This window comes from Cebus imitator, unplaced genomic scaffold (assembly GCF_001604975.1).
Source record: "Cebus imitator isolate Cc_AM_T3 unplaced genomic scaffold, Cebus_imitator-1.0 Scaffold117, whole genome shotgun sequence".
Classification (NCBI taxonomy): Eukaryota; Metazoa; Chordata; class Mammalia; order Primates; family Cebidae; genus Cebus; species Cebus imitator.
Window position 1 is genome coordinate 9,820,876 of NW_016107432.1, and position 27,291 is coordinate 9,848,166.

The 27,291-nt window shown below is 42.1% G+C and overlaps 1 protein-coding gene across 18 annotated transcripts in view; it reads left to right on the forward strand.

Annotated features, from left to right (window-relative positions):
- Positions 1-20,233, forward strand: part of ZNF23 (zinc finger protein 23) — a 22,561-nt gene extending 2,328 nt beyond the window's left edge. The window contains exons 1-7 of one of the 18 annotated variants that reach the window (XM_037742231.1): positions 5,088-5,265; positions 5,887-6,051; positions 6,257-6,602; positions 11,189-11,254; positions 13,584-13,710; positions 14,278-14,394; positions 17,931-20,233. In XM_037742231.1, the coding sequence (XP_037598159.1) occupies positions 11,222-11,254; positions 13,584-13,710; positions 14,278-14,394; positions 17,931-19,723 (2,070 nt within the window). In that variant the 5' untranslated portion in view covers positions 5,088-5,265; positions 5,887-6,051; positions 6,257-6,602; positions 11,189-11,221 and the 3' untranslated portion in view covers positions 19,724-20,233. Of the gene's footprint in view, positions 1-5,087; positions 5,266-5,886; positions 6,603-11,188; positions 11,255-13,533; positions 13,711-13,984; positions 14,073-14,277; positions 14,395-17,930 lie in introns of those variants that run through there. The other 17 variants (XM_017539180.2, XM_037742233.1, XM_017539185.2 and 14 more) reach the window with 17 other exon arrangements.
- The last annotated feature ends 7,058 nt before the right edge of the window (positions 20,234-27,291 follow it).

Genomic DNA, 27,291 nt, shown 5'->3' on the forward strand with positions numbered 1-27,291 from the left:
TGAGATGGAGTTTCGCTCTTGTTGCCTAGTCTGGAGTGCAATGGCATGATCTTGGCTCACTGCAACCTCCGCCTACCGAGTTCAAGTGATTCTCCTGCCTCAGTCTCCCAAGTAGCTGGGATTACAGGCACACGCCACCACACCCCAGCTAATTTTTTGTATTTTTAGTAGAGACGGGGTTTCTTCTTCTTGGTCAGACGGGTCTCGAACTCCCGACCTCAGGTGATCTGCCTGCCTTGGCCTCCCAAAGTGCTGGAATTACAGGTGTGAGCCACCGCTCACAGAGGGGAGCAGCACCAGTTTGGAGGACGATGGTTCCGAGGCAGCCCCAGAACCTTGGAGAGCTCCACAGACACCCCGAACGAGCTGGAACTAGCACCTTGGACAGCACCACGGCTTCTTTGTTTTGTACTGCCATCCCTTGTACCTGGATGATATTATCAACACACGTTGCAGTGGTCACTGTTAATTTCCTGGGACTTTCGACTCCTGTGTACCTGGCAATTGTAATCCTCTAAAGTCAGCAGTCCTTTAGAAGTTTCTTTACGACAAGGTGGGGGTTGGGATTCTTTCTTTTTCTAGGAACTTCAGCATCAGAGCTGATAATTGGACCTACTCCCTTGGAAGCTCTGTGGGATTGGTACCTAGTATAATTGTGTTATTCTGGAGGCCCACATCCTTCAAATTTGGGGAAAATGTGTACTAACTGGCTGTACTACCTAAGGAAGAATGGTCAGGGCTCTTCCTAGACACATATAAGCAAACTATCAGGCAATGCATGTGAGAAAGAAGGTATATTGTATTCATTTGGAGACAGGTTCCTTGATTCTTTTTTATATCCTCTTTTCACTTGCTAACCCCCACCTGTTAACCTCCTTTCAGAAACATACAATGGATTGGATCTGCTTTCTCTGTGGTAAAAACCTCTGAACTTGATTGTTGTCGGCAAGTTTCTGTGAGGTTATGCACAAAAAACTTGGAAGGAGTTTGGCACTGTAGGTCTTTCTCCTAGTTATAATATGTCATATTTACAAACTTATGCATTAATAACTCCCTTATTGACAAAAGATATAATCAGGTCCACAAATAAGTTAGAGGAGGGGAAAAGTAACATTAATTGAGCAACTACTGAATCCTGGTCCCTGTTGTATGTACTTTATGTTGTATGCATGTGTAGTATTTACAGCAGCTATGCATTATTACTTCATTTTTCAGATGAATCAATGGAATTTCAGAAAAGCTAAGTGGTTGCCCAAGGTCTCATAGCTCGTAAGTGAAGAAAACAGGACTTCTTAATCCTGTACATTTATTTTCAATTTCTTTTTCTCTGTGTTTCCTTTTTGAATAGTTTCTATTGCTATGTCTTCAAATTCACTCATCTTTTTTACTGTAATGTCTCATCTGATGTTAATCCCATCCAATGTATTTTTATTGCACATTACAGATTTTCATCTCTAGAAGTTTGATTTGGGTCATTTTTATATCTTTCATTTCTCCACTAACCTTTTAGATGTATCAGATGTGGCTGTAATAACTTTTAAATGTCATTTCCTACTAATTCTGTTGTGACTATTTCAGAAGTCTATCAGGATTAGTTTTTAATGTAATTTCGTGTATTATGAGTTACTGGCCAAAGTAGGTAGTATTAATTTAAACTCTATACTTAATGGTACAAACTATGATTATAAATTTTTAGGGGATATTTCTACTAACACTTCAAAGCTTAGGCAAGGACCATAAGATTCTTTGTTATCTCTCTTTGTTCATGAGATTTTAAAAAGATTTATCCTTTCATGGGTCCAGGAATTTGGATGAGTATATGTGTGTGAGAAAAATATCTGTTTCTATTCCTTGCTTCATGCCTGCCTCCTATATATTACAATTCTGCTTTCTCAGATATCAAGATTTACAACTCTTCACCATTCCCACTGATGTTGGCCAAAGCATCAGCTGAGCTCTTCAGGCCAAACCAGCACCTCTGGTTTTAGTTTCTTGTTTGGTTTGGTACCTGGATACACTTTCCTGTGAGCTAAGTATTTAAAATGATGTTGAATATTATTTCTTATTCTAAATTTTGAGATTCTCATTGATATTATTTGCTACATAGCCCTCAACAGAATTCTGAATAGAATAGAATAATATTTATTGTCTTAAACTCACTGTTGTAAGATATTAATATAACTATGCCATTTTCTCTTTAACTTCATATTTGTCTGATGTATCTATTTTCCATTCTTTAACTTTCTTTTTTTTTTTTTATGATGGAGTCTCGCTCTGTCACTCAGGCTGGAGTGCAATGGTGTGATCTTGGCCCACTGCTACCTCCATCTCCCGGGTTCAAGCGATTCTCCTGCCTCAGCCTTCTGAGTAGCTGGGACTACAGGCGTGCACCACCACACCCGGCTAATTTTTTATAGTTTTAGTAGAGATGGAGTTTCACCGTGTTGGTTAGGCTGGTCTTGAACTCATCCTTGTGATCTGCCCACCTTGGCCTCCCAAAGTGCTGGGATTACAGGCGTGAGCCACCGCACCTGGCCTCTTTAACTTTCAATACTTGTGCATTCCTAAGTGTTAGTAGTACCTTATAAGTACCTTTTTTTGTTTGTTGTTTGTTTGTTTTTTGTTTTTTGAGATGGAGTCTCACTCTGTTATCCAGGCTGGAGTGCAGTGGCAAGATCTTGGCTTACTACTACCTCCGCCTCTTTGGTTCAAGCAGTTCTCCTGCCCCAGCTTCCCCGGTAGTTGGAATTACAGGTGTGTGCCACCATGCTGGGCTAATTTTTGTATTTTTAGTAGAGATGGGTTTTCACCACGTTAGCCAGGCTGGTCTCAAATTCCTGAGCTCAGGTGATCTGCCCACCTCGTCCTCCCAAAGTGTTGGGATTATAGATGTGAGCCACTGTGCCTGGCTGCATCTAACATTTTTTTCTACACAAGTTTTAGAATAATTTTCACAAGTTTTAAAACAAATTCTTTAGGGGTTTTATTTGGTATAACATTGGACTTCGATTAAATAAAGAACAATACACTTCCTACTGAGGAATTACCCGTGCCTTTCCAGTTACACAACTGGTTTTCATTGGTTTAGTCCCCAAGTGTTTAAAATTTTCTTTATGTATGTCTTAAGCATTTATTAGTAAACATTCATATATATGTTTGGTTGTTTTGAGAATAAGACCTCTCCCTACCCTAGTACATTTCTTCACATAGATTAAATGATTTGTTCATATAACTCACAACATCAATAAGTAAATAAAAAATTTATAACGTAAAAACAGCCTTGAACGCCTGGAATGAACACCAACCAGACTGTCGTTTTGCCACAATTTGCATGAAAAGCAGCAGCCCAAACCATCTTTACTCTGTCCTATTAAAACTGGAAACAACAAAAATAATTTTTTATCATGAGAAGATTGTCAGTTTTCCTTGGTGGTCAGAGGGGAAAGGTTTTAGGGAGGTCTTGGGGCTGCAGGGACAAAGGGTACAGGAGAAGAAGCCTTAGAGCTGAGCAGGAGGAAACCGATACTACGTGGCTGCAGGCCTGGCAAGGAAATGAACTTCTAGAATGCTGAAGTCGAAGAGCCAGCTTAATTTTTTAACTGTTGTATTGTGTATTTTTTCCATCTTTCCTCATTTTTAGGGATATTAGTTAGGCTATGGGCTTGGAAATTAATTTGAAGAACCAAATAAGTGTGGTTTAAATTTGATGAAAGTTTATTTCTCTCTCATGTACCATCAGAAAGTAAGCCATCTGGGGCTGATATAGCAGCTCTGTGCCTCTTCCTTTTAACTGCTCTGTCATTCCCAGCAGCCATACCCTTATTTGCATTGGTCCAAGATGTTCTCCCTTGTCAACATTCCACCTGATCGATGAAGATTTGGGGCTAGGGAGGGCATGTCCCTTGTCTTTAAGGATTCAGCATCACAATTTGTTACAGCCTATTTGCCAGAAGTTGGTCACATGGACACACTTTGCTTTAAAGAATTCTGGGAAATGTGTGCTTTTCCCCTGAGCTGTCACATTCCTTGCTAGAGATTCTGTAACCGTATAAGAATGGAAGAACAGGGGTTGACAGACATGAACTGGTCTCCATCTCTCCATACCTACCATAAAGCTTTTGTAAATTGGTTTGTGCATTATTATCTAATTTTTCTGATATGTCTGAAGTAGGAGTAGGAGTTTTGTGGTTATTTAGGGAGCTTCATTTTCTTATCTATAAAATTAGGCAATGGGTTTATGATGCAAACCTTTGGGGCCAGCATTTATGTGATCTGATTCCTTCCTATTTCTTTCAACAAGTTTCACTCCTGATTACTGAGCCTACAAAGAAGTGAAAATCAGAACTTACTGACAAGAGCAACATAATTCCAGCTATCACTCTGCCCAATCATGGGAACCATTTTCTTAATGAGCTTATTTTGAAAAACAGTGAAGACCAAGGTCATGACAAGGCAGAGAAGGGTGTGCCTGGTCATGGTCACTGTCATGATCTGAGGCATAAGACATATCCTACCCTCATTCTCCTTTGGGGACACACAAAGTCGGCTTCTGCTTAAGAGTTAGGGCTGGAGCCTTTGGACCATGTCAACAACAAATGTTTATTGCTCTCCTTTCTGTCAGATTATCCTCTAGCTGAGGATGATGATGTTGGACAAGATAGATATGGTGTCTGTTCCTTGGAGCCACCAGAGAAGACAGACATATAAATAAGCTATCACCATTAAATGAGTGCACAGTGCTGGGATGGCACATAAATGAACATCCTGCCTTATTATGAGTGATCAGGAAAGGCTTGCTTCCATGGGAAATGGGATTTGCACTCACACTTCCAGTAACAGTCAAGATGGAGGGTAGGAATGGGAAGGGAAGCGCATTCTAGATTTGGCAGCATTTTTAGCATGTGGGCTGAAGTTGAGTCAGGGAATCAATGGGAGTCATAAGAGGCCACAGAGGCGAGTGGGGGCAAACATCACTCTCTAGTGCAGCAGCGTTAGATAAATCAGAGCTGGAAGGAAGAAAAGCCTGCATTAGGGGTGTGTGAGGGGGTGGAGATTTAAGGGTCGTCCAATCCAGTGGCTTTTAGTACTGTCTCCCTTCCCCCAGGGCTCATTTTGTAATTTTATGGGAGGTATTTTGTTGTATTTGCTGGCGGTGATAGCATTTCTACCAGCATTGTGGATCGGAGCCAGGATCCTGCAATACACAGGACAGTCCTGCCCACTGAAAAAATGTTCACAGTTTCAAATGTCTTGCTGAACATTCAGGTAGGTGAAAATTCTATTTCGAAATTGTCTGAATCTAAACCTGTTTTCTGGATAAACACATGCATTTTTCACAGTTTTAACATACACTGATGTTCCAGGAATCTAATTATTGTATAATCAAGAGAAAATCATCCTGTGTTTCATTCAGAATTTCACCAAAAAGTGTTCTCCATTTTGGATCAGTTTTGTGATTTTTGAAACAATATAAGTCACAGCTTTGTGGCTGTGGCATTCGGGCAGCGTCTAAGTGTAAAGGCGACTACTGGACCACCTTGTTAGGTCTCCTGCAGCAGTCATGACCAAACACATTGAAGTATGTGTTTTTAAACGACAGATGACGTTTCTCTCTCTCTTTTTTTTTCTCTTAACCTTTAAGGTATAACATTAGTTTTTGCTATGTAGGTGTGTATGTTATGTATGATTTTCTAGGCCTTTATGTATGAGTATCAGGTCAGGAGAATACGATGGACATTACAAACAATTTGTTAGAAAAAGCGGGCATTGGATGTGACAGCGCGCCATCCACGGGTCCAGTTCCAAGACTCCCAGACTGCACCTGCAGCTTCACTTCCCAGGCTGGGTCCCCGCTTGGCTCTGATTCTTGCCTTCCCCATCACCCAGGGCTAACAGTCAGCATGGGCCACACCCGAGCCTGAGGATCGGCCAGGCTGCAGCCGCAGGGGACCCGGAGAGAGCAACACCGAGAAGAAGAGACCTTGCTCCTAGAGAGGCCAGGCCGCCTGGTGACGCACTTCCGGCAGCGCCGGGGAGCCGCCTGCTCCGGGGGTGAGTGCAGAACTGCGGGCACCCTGCGTCGTTCCCTGTTCCCTAGGCTCTGGGTCCGGTTGGGACGCACTCCTACCCTGGGTGGAGCTGGGTCTCCCGTGGCCTGTGTTGCCAGGAGGCCCAGGCTGGGAGAGGGAGCAGGGAGGCGGCCCGGGGTGCTCTTCCGCGCTTCTCGACTCCAGCTTTCGTCTTTATGGCCCAATAGGTTGCACCCGTTGGAAGGGGAAACCTGTGTTGCTGTCACAGCCACGAGGCCCCGGGCATTTAGCACTTGGTCTGCTGGGGGAAGATGTGTGGTGCAGCTAAAGGGTGGAATATTTGTGGGCATGAAGCGGCCCTGGATGATACTGCAAGTCTTTTGATGAGTTGAGGTCTGGCAGGAACATTAACCTATGTGCATCCCAAGCATGGACCGTGTGCTCCCAGGCTTCTGACATGGGGTCATGAATTAGGGCCAAGTGGGAGTACAGAGCCCCTCCTAGTCACCCGGCAGCAGAAGAAGCCCGACTTTTGGAGGACACTGTCTCCTGGAGCAGTGTCAGTCCCAAAAGGTAACTCAGCCCTACTTCTTTTGGCTCTGGGGTGACAGTGACCTGGGAATGACGTCTACAACGTGATTACAATTTCAGTCAGTTTTAGAATATATTCAGTAGTTTCAGAATCGCCAATTCATACCTCATGAAAAGCAAATTCACTACCTAAAGTACAGTACTTGGATGCAGGTCTTTTTGTCTTTAATCTTACGGTGTTTCAATCAAAATACTGTTTTCCAAAGTTTCTTACTTCTTTCCTACCACTTAAGTGTGGCTATGTTCATTGTAGTATTGTTAGCCACATTGGCTGTTCTTTGTACTGCATTTTGGGTCCTCACTTTCACCCCATCTTGGCTGGTTTATATATTTATTTAAAAATATATATTTATATGTTATATGTTATATACTGTAGTAGTAAAAAGCATCCGTGAACACACCACCCAATTAGAAACAGAACATTGCCAGTACTGCTGAATTTATCAATGAGTTCCTCTTCCTCACTCCAACTCCCAGTCTCCCACCCCTAGAGGTAAAAGTTGTCTTGAATTTTATGTTAATTGTAGCCCTATTATTTTTAAAGATAATTACATATGCGTGTATCTGTAAGCAATGTACTTAAACTTTTTTTGTTTTTGGGCTTTATATAAATAGCACCATTGTGTGTATAAGTCATAAGTAACTCGAATAATTCAATGTTATGTTTCCAAATTCATTCTGTGTAGCTTCTGGGTAATGTGGTAATGTTCCATTGTAAAAACTGTATGAAAATTTGTCGATGTATTTTCAATGGACATGTGGGTTGTTTTCAGTGTTTTGCTATTAAAATAATGCTGATAATGAATATTTTTGTACATACCTCCTACATATGAGAGTTTCTCTAGGGTGTAAGCTTTTAAAGTTAGGCATGAATGTTGAATTATGTTAAATACCTTTGGCATCTGTTGAGATGGACAGTGTGTTTATCTGTCTTTGATTTATTAATGTGAAAAATATGCTAATTTGTATCCTAACATTGAACTTGGTTTATCTTCAAGGGATAATCCTACTTACTCATGATGTATTACTTTAATGAACTACTGGAGTCTATTCCTTGATAGAATTTTTGCATTAGAATTCGTAAATGAGACTGGTCTATAGTTTTTGTATCAGTATTGTGCTGGCATCACAAATAGAATTGGGAAACTTATTTTGCTGTGCTCTGCTACAGTTTACATCATGTTAGAATTACTTATTTCTGAAACATTTGAATGGATTTGCTAATGACACATCTGAACTCAGTGTTTTGTGAAAGTTAGCTCTTCACTGGCTGTCTTGGTTTAATTAGGTAAAAGTAATTAGGATTATGTAGAAAATCTATACAATGTTGTAACAAGAAAAAACCTGGAGTCATATTTTTAAAAACCTTCCTCTAAACTGGGAGGGAGCCAAGAGACCAAAGAATGCTTTGGACAAATCCAGCTTGGCAAGTAGATGAATTTATTAGGACTTACGTACTTACTCTTGAATGGCAACAGGACAGCTTTAGAGATCTGTAGTGCCCCTCGTCTCTAAGTACTTTTAAGCTAATTTTCTGGCTCTTTGCCTACTGCATTTAAACAACGAAACTTTTGTTGGTAGGTTCTCATATACTCTCTAGAACGTTTGCATTCTTGCAAACACCTGCTCCTCTGCTGAGCCCTATGGTCTTGGCTCACTGCCTGGCTGTCAAAGTTCAGGCAGCAGGTTTACACCCTTCAGTGTACAACCTTGACTAGCTGAGCGGGGTATCCATCACACTACATATGTAATTGGTAGAATTGGTTTATTATCTAAAAATGGAGTTATATATTCTCCCATCACAGAATAAGTTTTCTCTTTAAACACCAGATAATATATATTTTTACATGGATACTTGAGTCACAAAAATCCTGAAAAATGTGGAAAGTAGAAGTTAGTAGATTGGGTTATATAGTCGTCATGCAATAAAGCCAGAACTTATGAACAGAGAAGAAATTAACAACAGCAAATTATCCTAAACAATAACTAGGTGAAAGACAAAACAGAATTGCTGACTATAAAATAGTAATTAAAACATGAAATATAAAAACCTCTGGAATGTGGCAAATAGTGTATTCTGAGGAAAATTTGTGGCCTTATAGGTTTTAATTGCCAAACAGGAAAGAATGAAAATAAATAAGTCATGCAACCTCAAGAAGGTAGGAAAAAAGCCTTTGTAGTCTTAAGTTTCCCCAAAAGTGGAACATGGAACAAAGATTTGTATGTAGGAACTTATTTAGGAATGTGGTTACAGGGGCAGAGTGAAAGACAAGGGGAGTGAAACAGAGTGGGAGAACTGATACAAGGATGCATTGGTACACTTGGCCCTCAACAGGCTCTGCTTTGCAGGGTCTTTGAGGAGCCTTAGAGTCTTAAGGCTGCACCGCTGGGGGACCAAAGGGGAAAACATTTATCCATTGGTTTTTGTGCCCTTTTGGTCAAGGGGGTCCCACAGGTGTTAACACCCCCGCATTTCAGGGCCCAGCAGGTGTCCACAGGTGTCCCACATAGGATACCAGAGAAGCCCCAGGGCAGGAACCAGACATAGGTGGTGTAGGTCCAGGTCCTTGTGAAGATCCTGGTAGGTTGCGCCTTCTCAAAACTGACTAAAGCCTCTGTAGAACTGGACTAAGGATCGAACAAGAGGATTGGAGTGGTGCTTAAACTGCCCCTTACAGAGCTGAAGGAACAAACTAAGACAGCAGAATTGGTGAATTTAAAACAAATAGAGGAAAGCAGTGTTGCTCAACTGGAAAAACTGGTTCCTTGAAAGTGAAAGGAAACCACGTTAAAATAAGTAAACCATTGCTCAGCCTAACTGTGTTAATCTGCCTGGGCTGCCATAACGAAATACCATAGATTAGGCAGCTTCATCAGCATATTTATCTCTCACAGTCCCCAAGACTGGAAATCCAGGATCAAGGTGCCAGCTGATTTCGGCTCCTGCCAGGGCTGTCTTCCTGGCTCATAGACAGTAGCCCTTTCATTGCGTCCTCACATGGAGGAGACACGGAGTGAGTGGGTGCATGGGCTCTGGGTCTCTCCTTATAAAGGCACCAGCCCTATTGGAACTCATTTAACCTTAGGACCTTAAGTTCTATCCTTAGGACCTCATTTATTATTACCTCCTCACAAGCCCGTCTCTAAATACAGTCACGTTGGGGGCTAGAGCTTCAACATATGCATTCGGCAGGGATATAAATGTTTAGTCCATAACACTAACCCTGGGAAAAAGTCTGGAAAGCACATATATTCAAAAGAAGAAGTGGGAAAGGCAAACTAGCTCCAGATATGGAGGAAATGGAAAGAATCATGAACCAGTATTTTCTGCAACTCTATACTAGTAAAGTTGAAATCCTGGAAGAAATGGATGATATTTTAGGAAAGCATAATTTCGAGACTGACTGTAGGAGCAGTAAAAGTCAGAAAATCACCGGTCCACATGTTTTTCAATATAATAAACAAGAGGCGCTGCGTCATGGGACTCTGGCTGCTACAGTGATCTCCTCTCACAGGAGCTAAGGCAGAAGTCTAGGCCTTGGCTCATTCACTATCAGAAGACTGGAAAGGATGGGAGACAGCCTGGTCCCTAACTTCCAGCTCAGCTTCCTAAGGACAGCTTGGGCCATGTAGGAGACTGACTTCCCAAGACCTCTCCAGAGGTGTTAGGATTTCTTGAGGACATTCAGAGCTTTGAAGAAATGAGGCAGGATTCTGGGGAGCAGCTGCCGTCTTCTCCGGGTGCTGCCTCCCTAGGGGCCTGACTCCCCAGGCCTGTGTACTGGGGCTGCAGCCCAGCCAACCCAGCTTCTGCTGTGATACTGAGGATGATGCTTGTTTTGAGAAAGAGAAATAAGTTAAAGATCTTGATACAGTCCTATTTCTTGAACTGAATTGTTGATACATGACTCTCTGCTTTCTTTTTTAGGTTCTGCATACATTTTATTTTATTTATTTTTATTTTTTATTTTTTTGAGTCAGGGTCTCACTCTCATCACCCAGGCTGGAGTACAGTGGTGTGATCTTGGCTCACTGCAGCCTTGACCTCCCTGGCCCAGGTGATCCTCCCACCTCAGCCTCCTGAGTAGCTGAGACCATAGGCATGTGTCACCACCCATGGCTAATTTTTGTATTTTTGGTAGAGACAGGGTTTTGCCATGTGCCCAGGCTTGTCTTGAACCCCTGGGCTCAAGTGATCCACCTGCCTTGGCCTCTCAAAGTGTTGGGATTATAGACATGAGCCACAGTGCCTGGCAGGTTTTATATACACTCTTCTTCTTTTTTATTTTTGTTTGTTTGTTTATTTTTACATTTTATATATACACTCTTCTGTTTGTGTGATATGTGTCAGAATTGTAAAGTCCTAGGGTTCCTGGCAGTGAATTTCAGTGTCATAGCCTGAAGTCCTAGGCACTGAGCCAGTGAACAGATCACTCCTTTCTTGGGCCGCTTCTGTTCACACTCCTATTTGGATGCAAGCTGCCTGTCTTGCATTTTCTGTGACGGGCTATGTTGCTCTGCTGGGGGTGGCTTGCCTCATACTTGTCCCTCTTTTTATTTCTCTTTAGCTCCAGCCCTTCTCTGAGAGGGAGACGGGGGGGATGGCAGCCATGCACCTGACAGCCTGGCCCCAGGTGAGCTGTGGGTCCTTCAGCTCTTCCTCTGGGAAGTTTCAGATTGAAAAAAATTGAGAAGGAGAGCTGGTGAGCCTTGGGATGATGGCTGCTTCCACCTGAACTGGAATTTGTGGGAAAGAGGTGGTGTGAAGGGAGGGCAGCAGAGACCCAGACAGTAGCAAGTGGAGGCAGCGGGAGAGTGAGTGGGAGAGCAGGAAGGCGGTGGTCTGCACACTGTGGGTCTCTGCTCCTCTGTACAGGAGCACCCCCAGTATAGGGCTCTGGGTGAATGGGGACATGGAAGCCGCCTGCGTGGGATGCTCTGTGCAGGGCTATGCGTGGAGGACAGTCTGCAGAGGATTGGGCTATCTGTGGCGGGGATGTAGGGAAGAGGAATAGCAGGACCAGATCAGAGAACGATGGCTGTGCCTCTAATTCAGGAGAAAGGGAAGGTCACAGGGAGTGGAGTCAAGGGAGGAGGAAGACAGGGAGTCCCATGGGGCGGAATGTCTCATTGTTCTTGCGAAGCTTTCAAGGCTTAGGGTGCAGACTTAGGTCTCTGAGAAGAGCTTTCCCCCTTCTCCTCCAGAAAAATGAACCTGCAAACCAAACTTTCAGGGACTTCATGGATCCCCTGAAGCTCATCCATGGACTTCCATGGACTACAAGTTGGGAACAATATAGCCACAGTCATACCAGTTGTATTGTTGGAGGCTTACTGTGCTGCAGGCCCCATGCTCAGTCCTTTGTATGGTCTTCTGGTCCTGACTGCTGCCCTATGTGATTAGTGCTGTGTTGTATTCTTTCTACCAAATAACTCTGTGATCCGGGGCAAGTAGAATAACTTTCCCAGGATCACAGAGTTATTGTGTGATTAGGAAGTGCTCAGCCATAAGACAGCTGTGGAACCGCTGATGTTAACTTGGTCAGATTTGTGATGTGTATGGAATAATTTTTAAGGAAGATTCAAAAGCAAGATGATCACTTCGTAAAGAAGAATCCCACTGAGTCTCAGCTATTCAGGAGGCTGAGGCAGGAGAATTGCTTGAGCCTGGGAGGCAGAGGATGCAGTGAGCTGAGGTCATGCCATTGCCCTCCAGCCTGGGTGACAGAACAAGACTCCATCTCGAAAAAAAAAAAAAAAAAAATCTTTCGGACACAGAGAGTCAAAGGATTAGTGGTGATAAGGAAGACGGCAAGTCAAGAACAATCCCCAGGTGTCTGGCCGAGGTTTCTTGTATGGGTGATTCTGGTCCCAGCTGAGGCATAAGTTTAGAAGGAAGTGCCAATATACTGGGGGGGTGGTGGCGGCACACAGTGAAGACATTACATTTTGTGCAGAGAAGTTACTTGTTCAAGGTCACACAAAGCAGACTCACAGAAACACCTAGAGTTTGGCTGGAATTGCTGATGGGTGGAGGTCAGTAGGCTCACAAAGACACCTCCTGGCAGAGAGAGTTTGAGTGGCAGATCCCTGTCCGTAGCCCCCATGGCTGTTAGAGCAGGCTGAGGTGAGCAGAGGGTGAGCCTGGCAGAGGCCGCAGCTGCCCAGGAGGGGTGGTTGGGCCTGGGAGTGACACGCAGCATCCCTGAGTGGCGGAGCTTGTGCCAACCACACACCTTACTGATGGAAAGGGGAGAGTAGCTGGCCAGTGGGAAGGCCAGTCTCCCTGCTTTCCCAAATGTTCCTGGAGAAACAGTGAAGTTTCGGAGAATTGTAAAGCATGAGACTTGAATGGGAGAGGGCAAGGAAATTTCTGACTTTCCAGGAGACCCCACAGTCTGGGCAGCATGAAGCAGCCTTGGCTGGAGGTGCTCAAGCAGAGGCTGCACAGCCCCTTGGTTGTGGGGTCTTTGAGGGGAATCAGGTGGGGCTGGGTGAGACAGAAGCCATGGCTGATCTTTAGGGGTGGCTTGAGGTGTGAGGATGAGGATGATGGGGGGAGCAGAACAGGGCTGTGTTTAGGTGCAGGGCAGCCAAGACCTCAGGGGAATGGTGTGGGAACGGCTGGTGGGTCGGCCCCAAGCTTGCCAGGAGGGAGCAGCCTGTCTAAAAGAGTGGACTTGGCTTTAGGCACTTGCTTATGGAAAATGTTTTTCTGTCAGCCTGTCTTATGTTACCTCTTATTTGTGTAAAAAAATGGCATGAAGTTTCCCTGCTGTGGGAGAAGGTGGACACCCTGTAGTTTACTTTCTTCATGTTTTTTCTGAGATCTTTCCCTTGTTGTTAATATTAATTTTGTGCTCTCACAAGCACCCTCCCCAAGCCCTTATACTGCCCTCTGCCCCTCACTTAGGGCCTGAGCCATGGAATTGGCCCTAGGGCAGCAGGAACCTGTTGTTTCAGAAGTTGGTGACCTTTGAGGACGTGGCTGTGTACTTCACCCAGGCGGAATGGGATGGCCTGTCCCCTGCACAGAGGATCCTGTACAGGGATGTGATGCTGGAGAATTATGGGAATGTGGCCTCCCTGGGTAAGACCTCTCTCCCCTGGGAACCTGGACTCTGCCATTTGGGGTTCCTGGCTTGCTTCTCCCTTACAGGTTACTGGTGGGATCTCTGGTAATCCTTTACTGAATGAGAACCCCAGAGCTGTTCCTAATCTCCTGGACTTAGGGGTTGCTGGCAGGGGCAAACGCCAAGCCTTTTGTAGGCCTGTATAGGACTTCACTTGGAATTGGTATACACTCTTGATCCAACCCATGGTAGCTATGTTTTGGAAACACTGGAATCCAGTGACTTCCTGTTCCACAGTGGCATCTTCAGGTCCCCTCTTATCTTACCTATCTTGAGTCTTTTCAAGGATCTCAGTGTACTCTGGATATTTCAGGCCAAGGTCAAAAAGTGGTATCCCTTTGGGAAGGATCTCCCTGCTTGCCCTGCGTGCGGACTCCTCGGCCTGCAGTCTGGGCCCTTCCCAGACTCTCCCACTTGGGGCTCTTACCTTCCCTCCCATTGCTGAGACAATCTGAGAAGAGACTTGGGAATTTATCTGTGGGAGATTATTAATCTGTCTCTCCTATTTACCTCTCCCAAACCAGGATTTCCACTTCTCAAACCTGCTGTGATCTCACAACTGGAGGGAGGAGGTGAGCTGGGGGCCCCATCTCCACTGGCTGCAGGAACAGGCCTCCATGGCCTCCAGACTGGTAAGGGAGGTACATATTTCCCATTCTGTTGGAGAATTCTTTAGGCAGAAACATGCTATGTTTATTGGCCAGTCATAGAGAGTAAAATTTGAGTAAATTTTGATAATTCATAGAGATAGGTAGAGTTCTTTCTGTTTGTCTTCAAAGTTTGTTATGTCTAATTGCAAGAATACATCTTTTTTCAAATCCTTTATTCCGACTCTTTTCAATCCTAATTTTGAAATCCTGCCTTTCTCAGACAAAATTAATGGACTCAGCAATTTTGGGGTTCTTGCCATTTCTAAGCATTGTTCACTTAGTGTGGAGGATACAGAATTAACAGCATTTTCACACAGACAGAAGTGGTTAAAAGCACAGTCTTTAGAGGAGACTTTTCTGAGATCCAGTCCCAACGGCGCTGCTTCTTAGTTTTTATGACTTTGATTGGGGTATTTGCATGTTCTCATCTCTGAAAATGGGTTAGTAATAAAAGGAGGTAATAGTGCTGGTTTTGTGGGTTGAGGATTAAATGAGATAACACATATCAAGTGCCTAGCTTATAGTGTGTGCTCAGTTTAATATTTTTACTTTGGTGTTGGCGAAGACATCTGTACATGGGGAAAGTAATGTGGAAGGGAGGAAGTGCTCTTGTTTTGTGCTTCTTAAGTATGAATGTGTAAAAGAATCCTGAGGTCTTACAGATATGCGGTAAGTGTGGAGCAGGGCCAGGAGTCAGCATTTCTGTGATGTTCCTGGTGAGGTGGTGATGCCAGTACTTCTAGTTACTAGACCACACTTGAAGGAGCAGGGCTCTAATTGGTGCCAGCAGAGTAGCTGCCAGATGGCTTCTTATCCCCCTGAGGCCCCCTGTTATTTCTTACATTTAGAGTCTGTGAGATTCTCTTGCATTTTTTTCAGTGAGTCTTCATTTTTCTTAGATGGTTTCCATGGGTTTTTATTCCTTTTCATCATTCTATCAGATGATACATGACCAAGGAAGGCATGTTTTGGAAATGGAGAGTTTGCCACATAATGTGCTTGACAAATACAGGGAATGAAGTGATATTGTGAGGTCCTTAATCGAAGGAGCCTGGATTTCGTTCTGTAGGCAGCTGACTCTCCTGAAGTCTTTGACCTTTCCAGGCACCCATCATGCTCCTAGCTGGGGATAGAAACATTGTAGTTAATGTGTGTGGGTTAATTGGGATGAGGAATCAAACAGGCTCTAGGCAGGCAGAAGAAGGGACAGTGAAGGGCATGAGGCCCATGGCAGCAGTGTTGACTTTCTTTTTAAAAATGTTCAGAAACCCACCCAATGATATCTGTTAAGTTTCCTTTGCTGCAACTGTGTCAAATGGCCATTCTCACTGTAAGTGAGGAAAATGGAGTTTTGTGACTTCAAAATAATAGAGGATGTGCTAGTAAAGAAAAAAGGGAAGATGGATACTGACATCTGCCACCCAATAGGATGTGAGAAATAGAAAGTAACCAGTGTAGAAAAATTGACAAACAGTATAAGTGTCTGGTCCACATAAGTACAAATGTGAAATCAATGTGAAAAATGTCCACCCTCAGTAGAAGCCAGTGAAATACAAATTAAAACAAGGAGAGACATTTTATCTATCATATTGAGAATAATTAAATTATTTTCAGTATTGGTGAGAGTGCAGCAAAACAGGAATAGATTCCAGAGATGACGACTAGACATAGGATAGTATAGATGTCTTAGTTTGGGCTACAGAAACAGACTGCCATAGAGTTGATGGCTTATAAACAGCAATAATTTATTTCATACAGTTCTAGAGGCTGAGAAGTCCAAGATCAAGGTCCAGGCAGGTTCTGTCTGGCAAGGGCCTCCTTCCTGGCTAATAGACAGCCATCTTTTCACAGTATCCTCACATGGTGGAAAGGAAGGGAGCTCTCTGGGGTCTTTTTTAAGGGCATTGATCCCATTCATGAGGGTTTTCCCATAGCCCAACCTCCTAAAACAATTACATCAGGGGTTAGGATTTCAGAATATGAATTTGTGGGAGGACACAGTCAGTCTATAGCAAAGGATGAGTATTATTTTTTTAGTTGAGAAAAGACCAATATTATTTTGGAAATACTTGCTGGGGAATCCAGGCCATTGGAGGGGTTTATTGAGGGCAATTATGAAGTATTGGGGAGGGGGCATATTACATATGGTTGAAGAATAATGAAAGATGAAACAACATGAGGCAACATTTTGGGGCTAAGCTTTTAAGAAATTTGGGAACAAATGCAGAGATCAGTAGTTCTAGTTCTAAAGACTACTGGGATTGTAGAAAGACTTTTAGGGAATGATCAAGTTTAGGTTTGGAGGAAGAAGTGAAGGAAAAGGCAAGATTAATGCAGCAGTATTTGGAGGGGAAAGGGAAGAGATAAGATGAGATGGGCCTTAAATAGAGCCTGTGTAAAGTAGAAATGAAGTCGAAGGAGGAGTTTTGGAAGGTCCACAGTTTCCTTCCTTAGAATGGAAGGAAACAAAATTATTTCTATTTTGCTTCCTGATGCTGCTGACTCTTGTCATCTCCCAAGTAGCCACATCCTGTTGGATCCTGTGCCTTTCCCTTCTTCAGCATTTTCCGTTTTTTTTTTTTTTTTTTTTTTTTTTTTTAGTAAGGAACTCACTGCTGTAGGAGCAACTAAGAGGAAACTGCAGGGTGTAGAAAAAACATGGTGTGATGAAAAGAATGCTGATCTGGTGGACAAGACCTAGAGTTTTATTCCACTGCTGTCCCTTGTTTTTTGAGGCAAGAGTCTCACTCTGTCTCCCAGGTTGGAGTGCAGTGACATGAACTTGGCTCACTGCAACCTCTGCCTCCTGGGTTCAAACAATTCTCTTGCCTCAGCCTTCCGAGTAGCTGCAACTACAGGCACATGCCACCATACCTGGCTAATTTTTTTGTATTTTAGTAGAGACGGGGTTTCACTGTGTTGCCCAGGCTAGTTGCAAACTCCTGAGCTCAGGTAATCTGCCTGGATCGGCCTCTCAGAGTGCTGGGATTATAGGTGTGAGCCATGTTGCCCGGCCGTCGCTTTTAACCTTCATATGATTGGTTATGTTCTCTACAGTGGCATTGCATTAGGCACAGTTGAGACTGGCGATTTTTTTTTATCATTACTTTATAATATTGACACATACTCAGAACAGTACAAAAAATATATAAAGGGGAAGCAAGTCCACCAAATTTCCTGTGCCAGCTTGTTTAGTTTCTTGTGGATTCTTCTACAAGTTTTCTAGATATGTACAAATATATATATCTGCCTTTTATATCTTTATACAGATGGAAATCTATATACTGTTTTTTCAACTTGTTTTTCCATTTGATTGTATCTTGGATGTCTTTTTCTGTCAGCGTGTATGGATTTATTGTATTCTTTTACTAGCTACATATTACTTATCCCACCTTATAGAGAAACCGAAGGTTCTTTGACCTAGTCCAATGATTTTAGGGAGCCCCCTGATTATTATGGTCTTTTATAGCACAGTTCTCTTCTAACATGGTTCTTGCATGACATTTTATGTTTTCTGTCTTTTATAGTAGATATTCAGACTGACAGTGATTTCACAAAGGAAATGTATTACGGGAAAGAGGATGTATCATTTGAACTTCAAAGGGACTTTTCCCAGGAAACAGACTTTTTAGAAACCTCTCTTCTAGAGAAACAACAGGAAGTCTACTCTGCAGGAAATATAAAGAAGGAAAAAAGCAACACCATTGATGGAACAGTGAAAGATGAGACAAGCCCCATGGAGGAGTGTTTTTTTAGTCAAAGTCCAAACTCATATCTGTGTCATACCATCACTGTAGAGCAGCCCTCTGGGTGTACAGGCCTGGGGAAAGCCATCAGCTTTGATACAAAACTCGTTAAGCATGAAATAATTAATTCTGAGGAAAGGGCTTTCAAATGTGAAGAATTAGTGGAGCCCTTTAGGTGTGACTCTCAGCTTAATCAACATCAAGAGAACTACACTGAGGAAAAGCCTTATCAATGTTTGGAGTGTGGCAAAGCTTTCAGCATTAATGAGAAATTAATTTGGCATCAAAGACTTCACAGTGGGGAGAAACCCTTCAAATGTGTGGAGTGTGGAAAAAGCTTCAGCTACAGTTCCCATTATATCACACATCAGACAATCCACAGTGGGGAGAAGCCCTATCAGTGTAAGGTATGTGGGAAGGCCTTTAGTGTTAATGGAAGCCTAAGTAGGCATCAGAGAATTCATACGGGAGAGAGGCCTTATCAGTGCAAGGAGTGTGGAAATGGCTTCAGCTGTAGTTCTGCATATATTACACATCAGAGAGTCCACACTGGGGAGAAACCTTACGAGTGTAATGACTGTGGGAAAGCTTTCAATGTTAATGCAAAATTAATTCAACATCAGAGAATCCACACTGGAGAGAAACCTTATGAATGTAATGAATGTGGAAAAGTCTTCAGGTGCAGCTCTCAGCTTAGGCAGCATCAAAGCATCCACACAGGAGAGAAGCCCTATCAGTGTAAGGAGTGTGGAAAAGGCTTCAGTAATAATACAAAACTCATTCAGCATCAGCGAATCCACACAGGTGAGAAACCCTATGAATGCACTGAATGTGGAAAAGCCTTTAGTGTCAAAGGGAAGTTAATCCAACACCAGAGAATTCACACAGGTGAGAAACCCTATGAGTGTAATGAATGTGGGAAAGCCTTCAGGTGTAACTCCCAATTTCGACAGCATCTGAAAATTCACACTGGGGAGAAGCCTTATGAGTGTAATGAGTGTGGAAAGGCCTTCAGTGTTAATGGGAAACTGATGCGGCATCAGAGAATTCACACTGGGGAGAAACCTTTTGAATGTAATGAGTGTGGGAGATGCTTTACTTCTAAAAGAAACCTACTTGATCATCACCGAATCCATACTGGAGAAAAGCCTTTTCAATGTAAGGAATGTGGGAAAGCCTTTAGTATCAATGCCAAACTAACTAGGCATCAGAGGATACATACTGGGGAGAAACCTTTCAAATGTATGGAATGTGAGAAAGCGTTCAGCTGTAGTTCCAACTATATTGTGCACCAGAGAATCCATACTGGAGAGAAACCCTTTCAGTGTAAGGAGTGTGGAAAAGCCTTCCATGTTAATGCCCATTTAATTCGGCATCAGAGAAGCCACACTGGGGAGAAACCCTTCAGATGTGTGGAATGTGGCAAAGGCTTCAGCTTTAGTTCTGACTACATTATACACCAGACGGTCCACACTTGGAAGAAACCATATATGTGTAATGTGTGTGGGAAAGCATTCAGGTTTAGCTTCCAACTCAGTCAGCATCAGAGTGTCCATAGTGAAGGAAAATCCTAATAATGAGAAAGATGTAGAAAACTCACAAGGTTAATGCCAAGAGAGATCAAGTATCATCAGATTCATCCATTGAAAAACCCCCAAGAGGGAATGAATGTGGCAGAGTCTTCATATGGCAACAGTTTTTATTCTATTCAATTTTTAATCAGGAAAGGATGACCAGTTAAAGAGAAACATCCAAAAATAAATAGCTTTGTTTTGTACCAACAGGACTTAGAAAATATAATGAAGGAAAATATTTCGTTCCCAGTAGCATCAAGAAAAGTAGATTTTTCTAGAAATAAAGTTATGGAGGACTCGTGTGGAGAAATTTAAGCCTTCACCTGAGGGCCACTTTACAAAGGAAATTTGAATAAATGGAGAGAGAGAGAAGCCTTGTTCTTGGATAGAAAAACCCATAATAAAGATATTTACTCTACCTACCTTAATTTATTTGTTTAATTTTTGACAACAAGCATGCATACTTTGAAAAGGTGAAAAGTAATAAAGATTTATTTAAAAAAGGAAAAAGATCTGAGTACGTGTTTTATTTTCATGCAATAGAGAAAACCTTTCTAGGCATTAGATGAAAGCCAGAAACTAGCCACAGGGTATATACTGATAAATTGACTACTAGAAACTAAATATTTCTGTCTGTTTTTGTTTTAAAGTTTAAAAGACAAAGCACAAAACGTGGAAATACTTTTGTAAAATTTGTGATATAAAAGTGTAGTACTTGGGCATGGTGGCACAGACCTTTAATCTCAGTGCTTTGGGAGGCTGAGACAGGAAGATTGCTTAAGGCCCTGAGTTTCAGACCTGTATGGGCAATATAGCAAGACCTCTTCACTACAAAAAATTAAAAAATTAGCCAGGCATGGTGGTGTGTGCCTGCAGTCCTAGCTACCTGAGTGGCAGTGAGACCCTGTCTCTTAAAACATTAACATCTAAAGGTAAGTAATTTAGACACACTAACAGGCAGCTTTTAAACAGATTCAGAAAAAAAATGTTAAAGTAAGAAGAGATATTTAGTCTCAGTAGTACTCTAAGGAGTTAAAATTAGTAAGTTTTTTGCATATCGCATTGTTAAATATGTGGACATGGGATATTATTCAGCTGTTGAAAATAACATTTACTGTAGATTCCCTTCATATAAAATGTCAACACGATAGCATGTTACACAGTTCCTATTTTGTAATAACTGAAACTCTTCCACAAACATGACTTTTCAGGTCCCGAAGGAAGGTGGCTGCCTTGGATTCCCCGGTCTCATTGGTGCTTTTCAAGGTCTCTGATGAAAATCCTGGAAGCCACAAGATACTTTTTAGAAGGGAATCTCTCACCACTTTAAAAAATTGTGAGCAATAAAAGGAACAGGCAAACTAAGTATCAGGAAGCTGAAGAAGAGCAGGCCCAATAGTAAGTAGTAAGAAAGGGACCAGAAAACATGGGCAAGACAAGGGCATGATAACTTCTGCCCTCCCCCAAGCACCACACACCTCTTTACCATGCCTACCTGTGAGCTCTGTAAGGCAAATGTTGTCTCTGGCCCCTAGCATTCTTAGAACAGAAGCTAGTCTGCATTTAGTTTACAATGAACCACTGGAGGTTTTCTGAATGTGGTACAGTTATTTAAGATACTTGGACTGGGAGCATCACTGTTCCTTCAGATCCTCATGTTCCAGGCAAAAAGCAATTGTTAGTAAATGAGACTTACCATCACCAGCCAACTTCAAATCCTCAAAAGCATCCATGCAGGCCCAGAGATACTCAAATGTCCTTAGAATCAGATGAATGAGGCTGCTCAGAGTGACAACAAGGAGTAGGGAAGATGGAGAATTGAAGAGTACATGCCCTACCTAAACAAGGCAGCCTCAGCTGTAGCAAATCTGGGTAGGCAGGAAAGCAGTTCCAGTAATGCCAAATATTCTGAGTCTTCAAAAAGTTAGAAATCAGATTTTAAAAAATCTGAAATTTCTCTCTGTCTCTTTTTTTGCATGTTAAGGATTTATTGTCCCTGAATTTTTGAACAGTTTTAGCTAAAGTCCCTGAATCCTTGAACAATTTCAACATTTCTAGGTGATTTCTTCAATAAGTCATACAGCAGAATCTATTTGTGGACATCAGGACAGTATAACTGAGTATAGAGAAAATAGGGTTATCACAGATTGTATCTGTATCATCACCTGTTATTGGGAGTGAAGAAAAACTGCTTTTCACAAGACCTTTGATACCAAATGTGTTGGTTTTTCACACTATTCTCCAATTCTCTGCAGACATCAACTCAGTGTCCTACAGTTTTAATGGATACTTCCAGAATTAGTGAAGACCCCACAGGTTAAGGGCTCAGTTCCACATGACTGCCCCACACTTCAGACACCAGTCATAAGTAGAGGGTCCCTGGGTTAACCATGCTTCTTTGTGACATGGCTACAAATTGGGGGTTCCCATGACCCCCTCTTCCAGCTCAGTAATTTGCTAAAATGGCACAGAACTGAGGGAAACACGTTACTGTTACCATTTTGTTGTCAAAGATACAAATGAATGGCCAGATGAAGAAGTACTTGGGGTGAGGACTGGAGGTCCCAAGCACAGGAGCTTTTGTTTCCATGGAATTGGTGTGCACTACTCTCCCAGCACAGGATGTGTTGGCCAATCCAGAAGCACTCTGAGCCCCATCATTTAGGGTTTTGATGGAGGTTCCGTTACATACCCATCATTGATTTAGTAATTGGCCATTAGTGAATAACTCATTTTTAAGCTTGTCTCTGCAGATGTCAGGGTATGGGGCTGAAATTTCCAACCCTCTAAGCACATGGTTGGTTCCTCTGGCAACTAGCCTCCTTCCTGAAGCTATCTAGGTGCCCACCAAGAGTCTCATTAACATAAACCCAGGTGTGACTAAAAGGTGCTTATTATGAATAACAGAAGACAACGTTTGGCAAATTGCAAAGGTTTTACAAGTTCCAGGAACTTGGGACAAAGACTAAATATATTTTTTATGCCCCAAGCAGAAATCCATTTATTATGGTTCACATAAAATTTTTTAAAAACCGACTTGCTGTGTTTTTGTACAAGGTATTAGCTAAGATAAAATGAAAGTCTGGCAACATTTAAGCAATCAAAAACCATGAAAATAGACGTAAAGATTGAAAGATGCAAACAGTATCAATATTTTTTCCCTATGTAGTTGCATTTTTTTCTGAAATGTCTTTCAAAAATTTTGGTAAAATACACGCCACATAAGATTTGCCATTTTGACCATTTTAAAGAGTATAGCCAGGCTTGGTGGCCCACATCTATAATCCCAGCACTTTGGGAGGCTGAGGTGGGAGGACAGTTTGAGGCCAGGAGTTTAAAACCAGCCTGGACAACATAGCAAGACCCTGTCTCTAATTAAAAAAAAAAAAGTGCAAACCGTACAATCCAGTGACATTTAGTACACTCACCATGTTGTGCAACCATCAGTACTATCTAGTTCCAGAACTTTTTAATCACCCCAAAAGGAAATCTTATATAGCAGTCTCTCTATGTCCTTTTTCTCCCAGTCCCTGATAGTCACAAACCTTCCTGTCTTTATGGACTTTTTCATTCTGTATATTTCATATTAATGGATGATTCAGTGTGTTACTTTTTGTGACTGGCTTCTGAGCTTAATGTTTTTTACATTCCTCCATTTTGTAAGATGTATCAGGAATCCATTCTCTTTTTTTATTTTTTAAGAGTCCATGACCTGCTGAATCCATTCCTTTTTATAGCTGAATGATTTTCTGTTTATGAATAGGCCTGGCTTTTTAAATGATACATCAGTTGATAGACATGTGGGTTGTTTCCATTGTTTGGCTATTGTGTAGAATGCTGTTAGAAATATTTGTGTACACGTTTTTGACACCTGTTCTTAATTCTGGGTACACCCGAGTGGGTCATATGATAATTCTATCTTTAACATTCTGAGGAAGCACCAAATTGTTTTCCACAGAAACTGCAACATTTTAAATTCATGTCAACAATGTGTGAGGGTTCCAGTTTCTCTACATCTTCATCAACACTTGTTATTTTCCATTTTAAATTTTTAGATTATAGCCTAGTGGGCATGAAGTAGTATCTTGTGGTTTTGATTTGCATTTTTCTAATAATGAATCATGTTGAACATCTTTTCATATATTTCCTGGCTTTTTGTATATCTTTTTTGGAGTAATGTCTAGTTAAACCTTTGCCATTTTTTGTTTGTTGTTTTTGAGACAGAGTCTCATTGTGACACCCAGGCTGGAGTGCAGAGGTATGATCTTGGCTTACTGCAGCCTTTGCTTCCTGGATTCAAGCAATTCTCGTGCCTCAGCTGGGATTACAGGTATGCACCACGATGGCCTAGCTAATTTTTGTATTTTTAGTAGAGACGGAGTTTCACCATGTTGGCCAGGCTGGTCTTGAACTCCTGGCCTCAAGTGATCAGCCTGCCTTGGCCTCCCAAAGTGCTGGGATTATAGGCATGAGCCACTGTTCCTGGCCTCTGGCAATTTTTAAATGAGACTGTTTATATTTGTTTGTTCAGTTGTAAGAGTTTTTATGTATTTTGGATACTTGACCCTTATCAGATATATGGTTTTCAAATATTTTCTTCAATTTTTTGGATTGTCTTTTCACTTTCTTGATAGTGCCCTTTGAGGCACGAAAAATTTTTAATTTTGATGAAGTTCAACTTATTTATTTTTAATTTGTTGCTTGTGCTTTTGTTGTCAGAGCAAGAAACCATTGCCAAATCCAAGGTCACAAAGATTTATTCTTTGTTTTCTTGTGTTTTATAGTTTTAGCTCATATTTAGGTGATTGATCATCCATTTTGAGTTTTTTTGTATATAGTATGAGTTAAGAATTCAGCTTCATTCTTTTGCATGTGGATGTTCAGTTGTCCCAGTACCATTTGTTGTACAATTTTTTCTCCACTGAATGATCTTGACACTCTTTACAAAAATCAGTTGGGCCAGATGTTGTGGTTCACACCTGTAATCCCAGCTCTTAGGGAGGCAGAGGCAGGAGGATAGCTTGAGGCCAGAGGCAGGAGGATTGCTTCCCTCCAGACATTGGAATTATTTCACAGAATGATTCACGTTTCTGTGAATTATTCCACGGAAGAATTTAGATTCCTGTGAATTATTTACAAAATAATTCAGATTTCTTTTTTCCCTGTGAATTTCATTTTTCCCTGTGAATGATTCAGACTTTCTTGTTTCTTTGTGTGCAGCATATTTTATTGTTGAAAAGCATGCATCTTGAATATTACAATGTGGTAACTCAAAACTGGAGTCTCTTCCCACCTTAGGGTTAGTCATTTTTACTTCTTGTGGGCTGTAGTTTGTTTAGTGACTTTCTAGACTATTTTTGTAAAGACTGTATTATTTGGCATGTGTGTTCACTGAAGTCTCTGTTTCATTTGCTTAGTAATCAGCTAGTTGTTTGATAGAGCGTTTCTCAAAATACTGTAGAGAAAAAACAAACGAATGAAAAATCAACCTCCCATTCTTTACATCTGGGCTCTGCATTTAAGTTGAAGCATGTCTTCAACACTCAGTGTGTGGTCTACAATTCTGCCTTCACCTTCACCTTCACCTTCACCTTCACCTTCACCTTCACCTTCACCTTCACCTTCACTTCCTACTTTTAGAGAGCCTGAAGTTCAGCCAGCAGTGACAGCTTAGGGCATTCCGAGATTTTTTGTGAGTATGTGCCTAGCCGAGACATGCATGTGGCCTTCTACATTCCTAGGAATATGTGGTAGCTTTTCTAAGTTCCTGGTCCCAAAGCTTTTCCTCCCCAGCTTTTCCTTTCAGTGTTTCAGCATTTGTATTGTTTGCCTTGTCTGATATTCTTTACCCTAGGTGGCAGCAGCTGGTTCATTTACCTTTAAATATTTTCTACAAATTCCTTCCATGTGCATACTTCTCTGCCCTTAGAGAGTTCCAAATAAAGTGAAATAAAGGTAAGTGCTTTGTATTGGTCCTTCAGGAGCCACTTGAGGTGAAGACAGACATCATTATTTAAGAACAAGGTTTGCTCTGCTCCCACAGGCATCAGAAACCCCCACTAGGAACAAGGGTTGCCATCTTTAATACTGCCACTGAGCTAAGGGAGGAAGGGGTCGGACAAGGGCAAATCAAGATGCCACAAAGCTCTCCTATCAGGTTTCAGTTGCTTTTTTATTGATTAAGAAAAAAGAATTCAGTTGGTTGCTATAAATATTTGGCTGTTTTCCAGAGTTCTAATAAAGTTGATTCTGACAGTATTTTTGCCAATTTTGTGTGTGTGTGTTTCTCCTGAGGCACAGGCCCTTGGAGTTCTCTGTCATTTTTATTGCCAACACCTATGTTTGTGATTTTTTTTGAGACAGGATCTCGATCTGTTGCCCAGGCTGGAGTGCAGTGGAGTGATCATGGCTCAGTGCAGCCTCAACTTCCCAGACTCAAGCAATCCTCCTACCTCAGCCTCTCAAGTAGCTGAGACTACACCTTGCCTGGCTAATTTTTTTTATTTTTATTTGTAGAGAAGGGATCTTGCTATGTTGCCTAGGCTGGTCGCAAACTCCTGGGCACAAGCAGTCCTCCTGCTTGGACTCTTGAAGAGCTGGGATTACAGGCATGAGCCACCACGCCTGGCCTGCTCTCAACATTTTTAAACATAGGCAACTCATTCAAATGAAAAAAAAAAAAAGGAGAGCAAACCAAACCCTTAGGTGCAGGCTTGTAATGTATCTTTACATCGACATTTCAAATAAATGAATGTAGAATACTGAGAATGCTTACATTTGGCCTCAAAAGACTCAAAGGCTTCCGGAAGCAGCACAGCAACTCTAAATTCTCTGCCAGGAAGGAATCCTTTTTCTTCTCTTTGCTGAATGCAGTGCGCTGCAGGGAACCTATATCTATTTTCTCCACATCCTCTGGATCCAGAAGCTCAGCTGGCCTTTGCAGCATTCTTGTTTCCATTTACAAACTTCATCAAAGACCCTCAAAAAGTTTAAACTGAGATTATTGATTTGATACTGTATTAGCTATATATTGCAGGGAAAAAAAAACTACCCCCAAATGTAGTGGCTTAAAATGACAGTAGATATTTAGTATCTCACAGTGTCTGTGTGCCAGTAATTTCAGAGCTGCTGAGCTAGGTACTTCTGGCTCGGGGTCTCTCATGAGTTTTCAGTCATCTGAAGCTTCATCTGGGGTTGGCTCAGGGTCTCTCATGAGTTTTCAGTCATCTGAAGCTTCATCTGGGGTTTCAAAGATGTGGTGCTTGTTAACAAGAGGCCATGGGAGCCTCTCCCTGGTCTTCTTGAGTGTCCTTATGACATGATGGCTGTCTTCCATCAAAGTGAATGTTGAAGATAGCAAGGCAGAAGTCAGAATATCAGTCTTGGAAGCCACTTATCATTTCTGGAATATCCTACTGAGGCAGGAGAATAGGGTCTGGAGGCAGGGAACCTCAGGCCGATTCCCACTGACTTCCTAGAACTGAATCAAAGGAAAACCCCATCTCTCCATACCCAAGTAACAAAAGGATCAGAGGCTACTCCCTTTGCACTTCATAGCGGCTGATAAA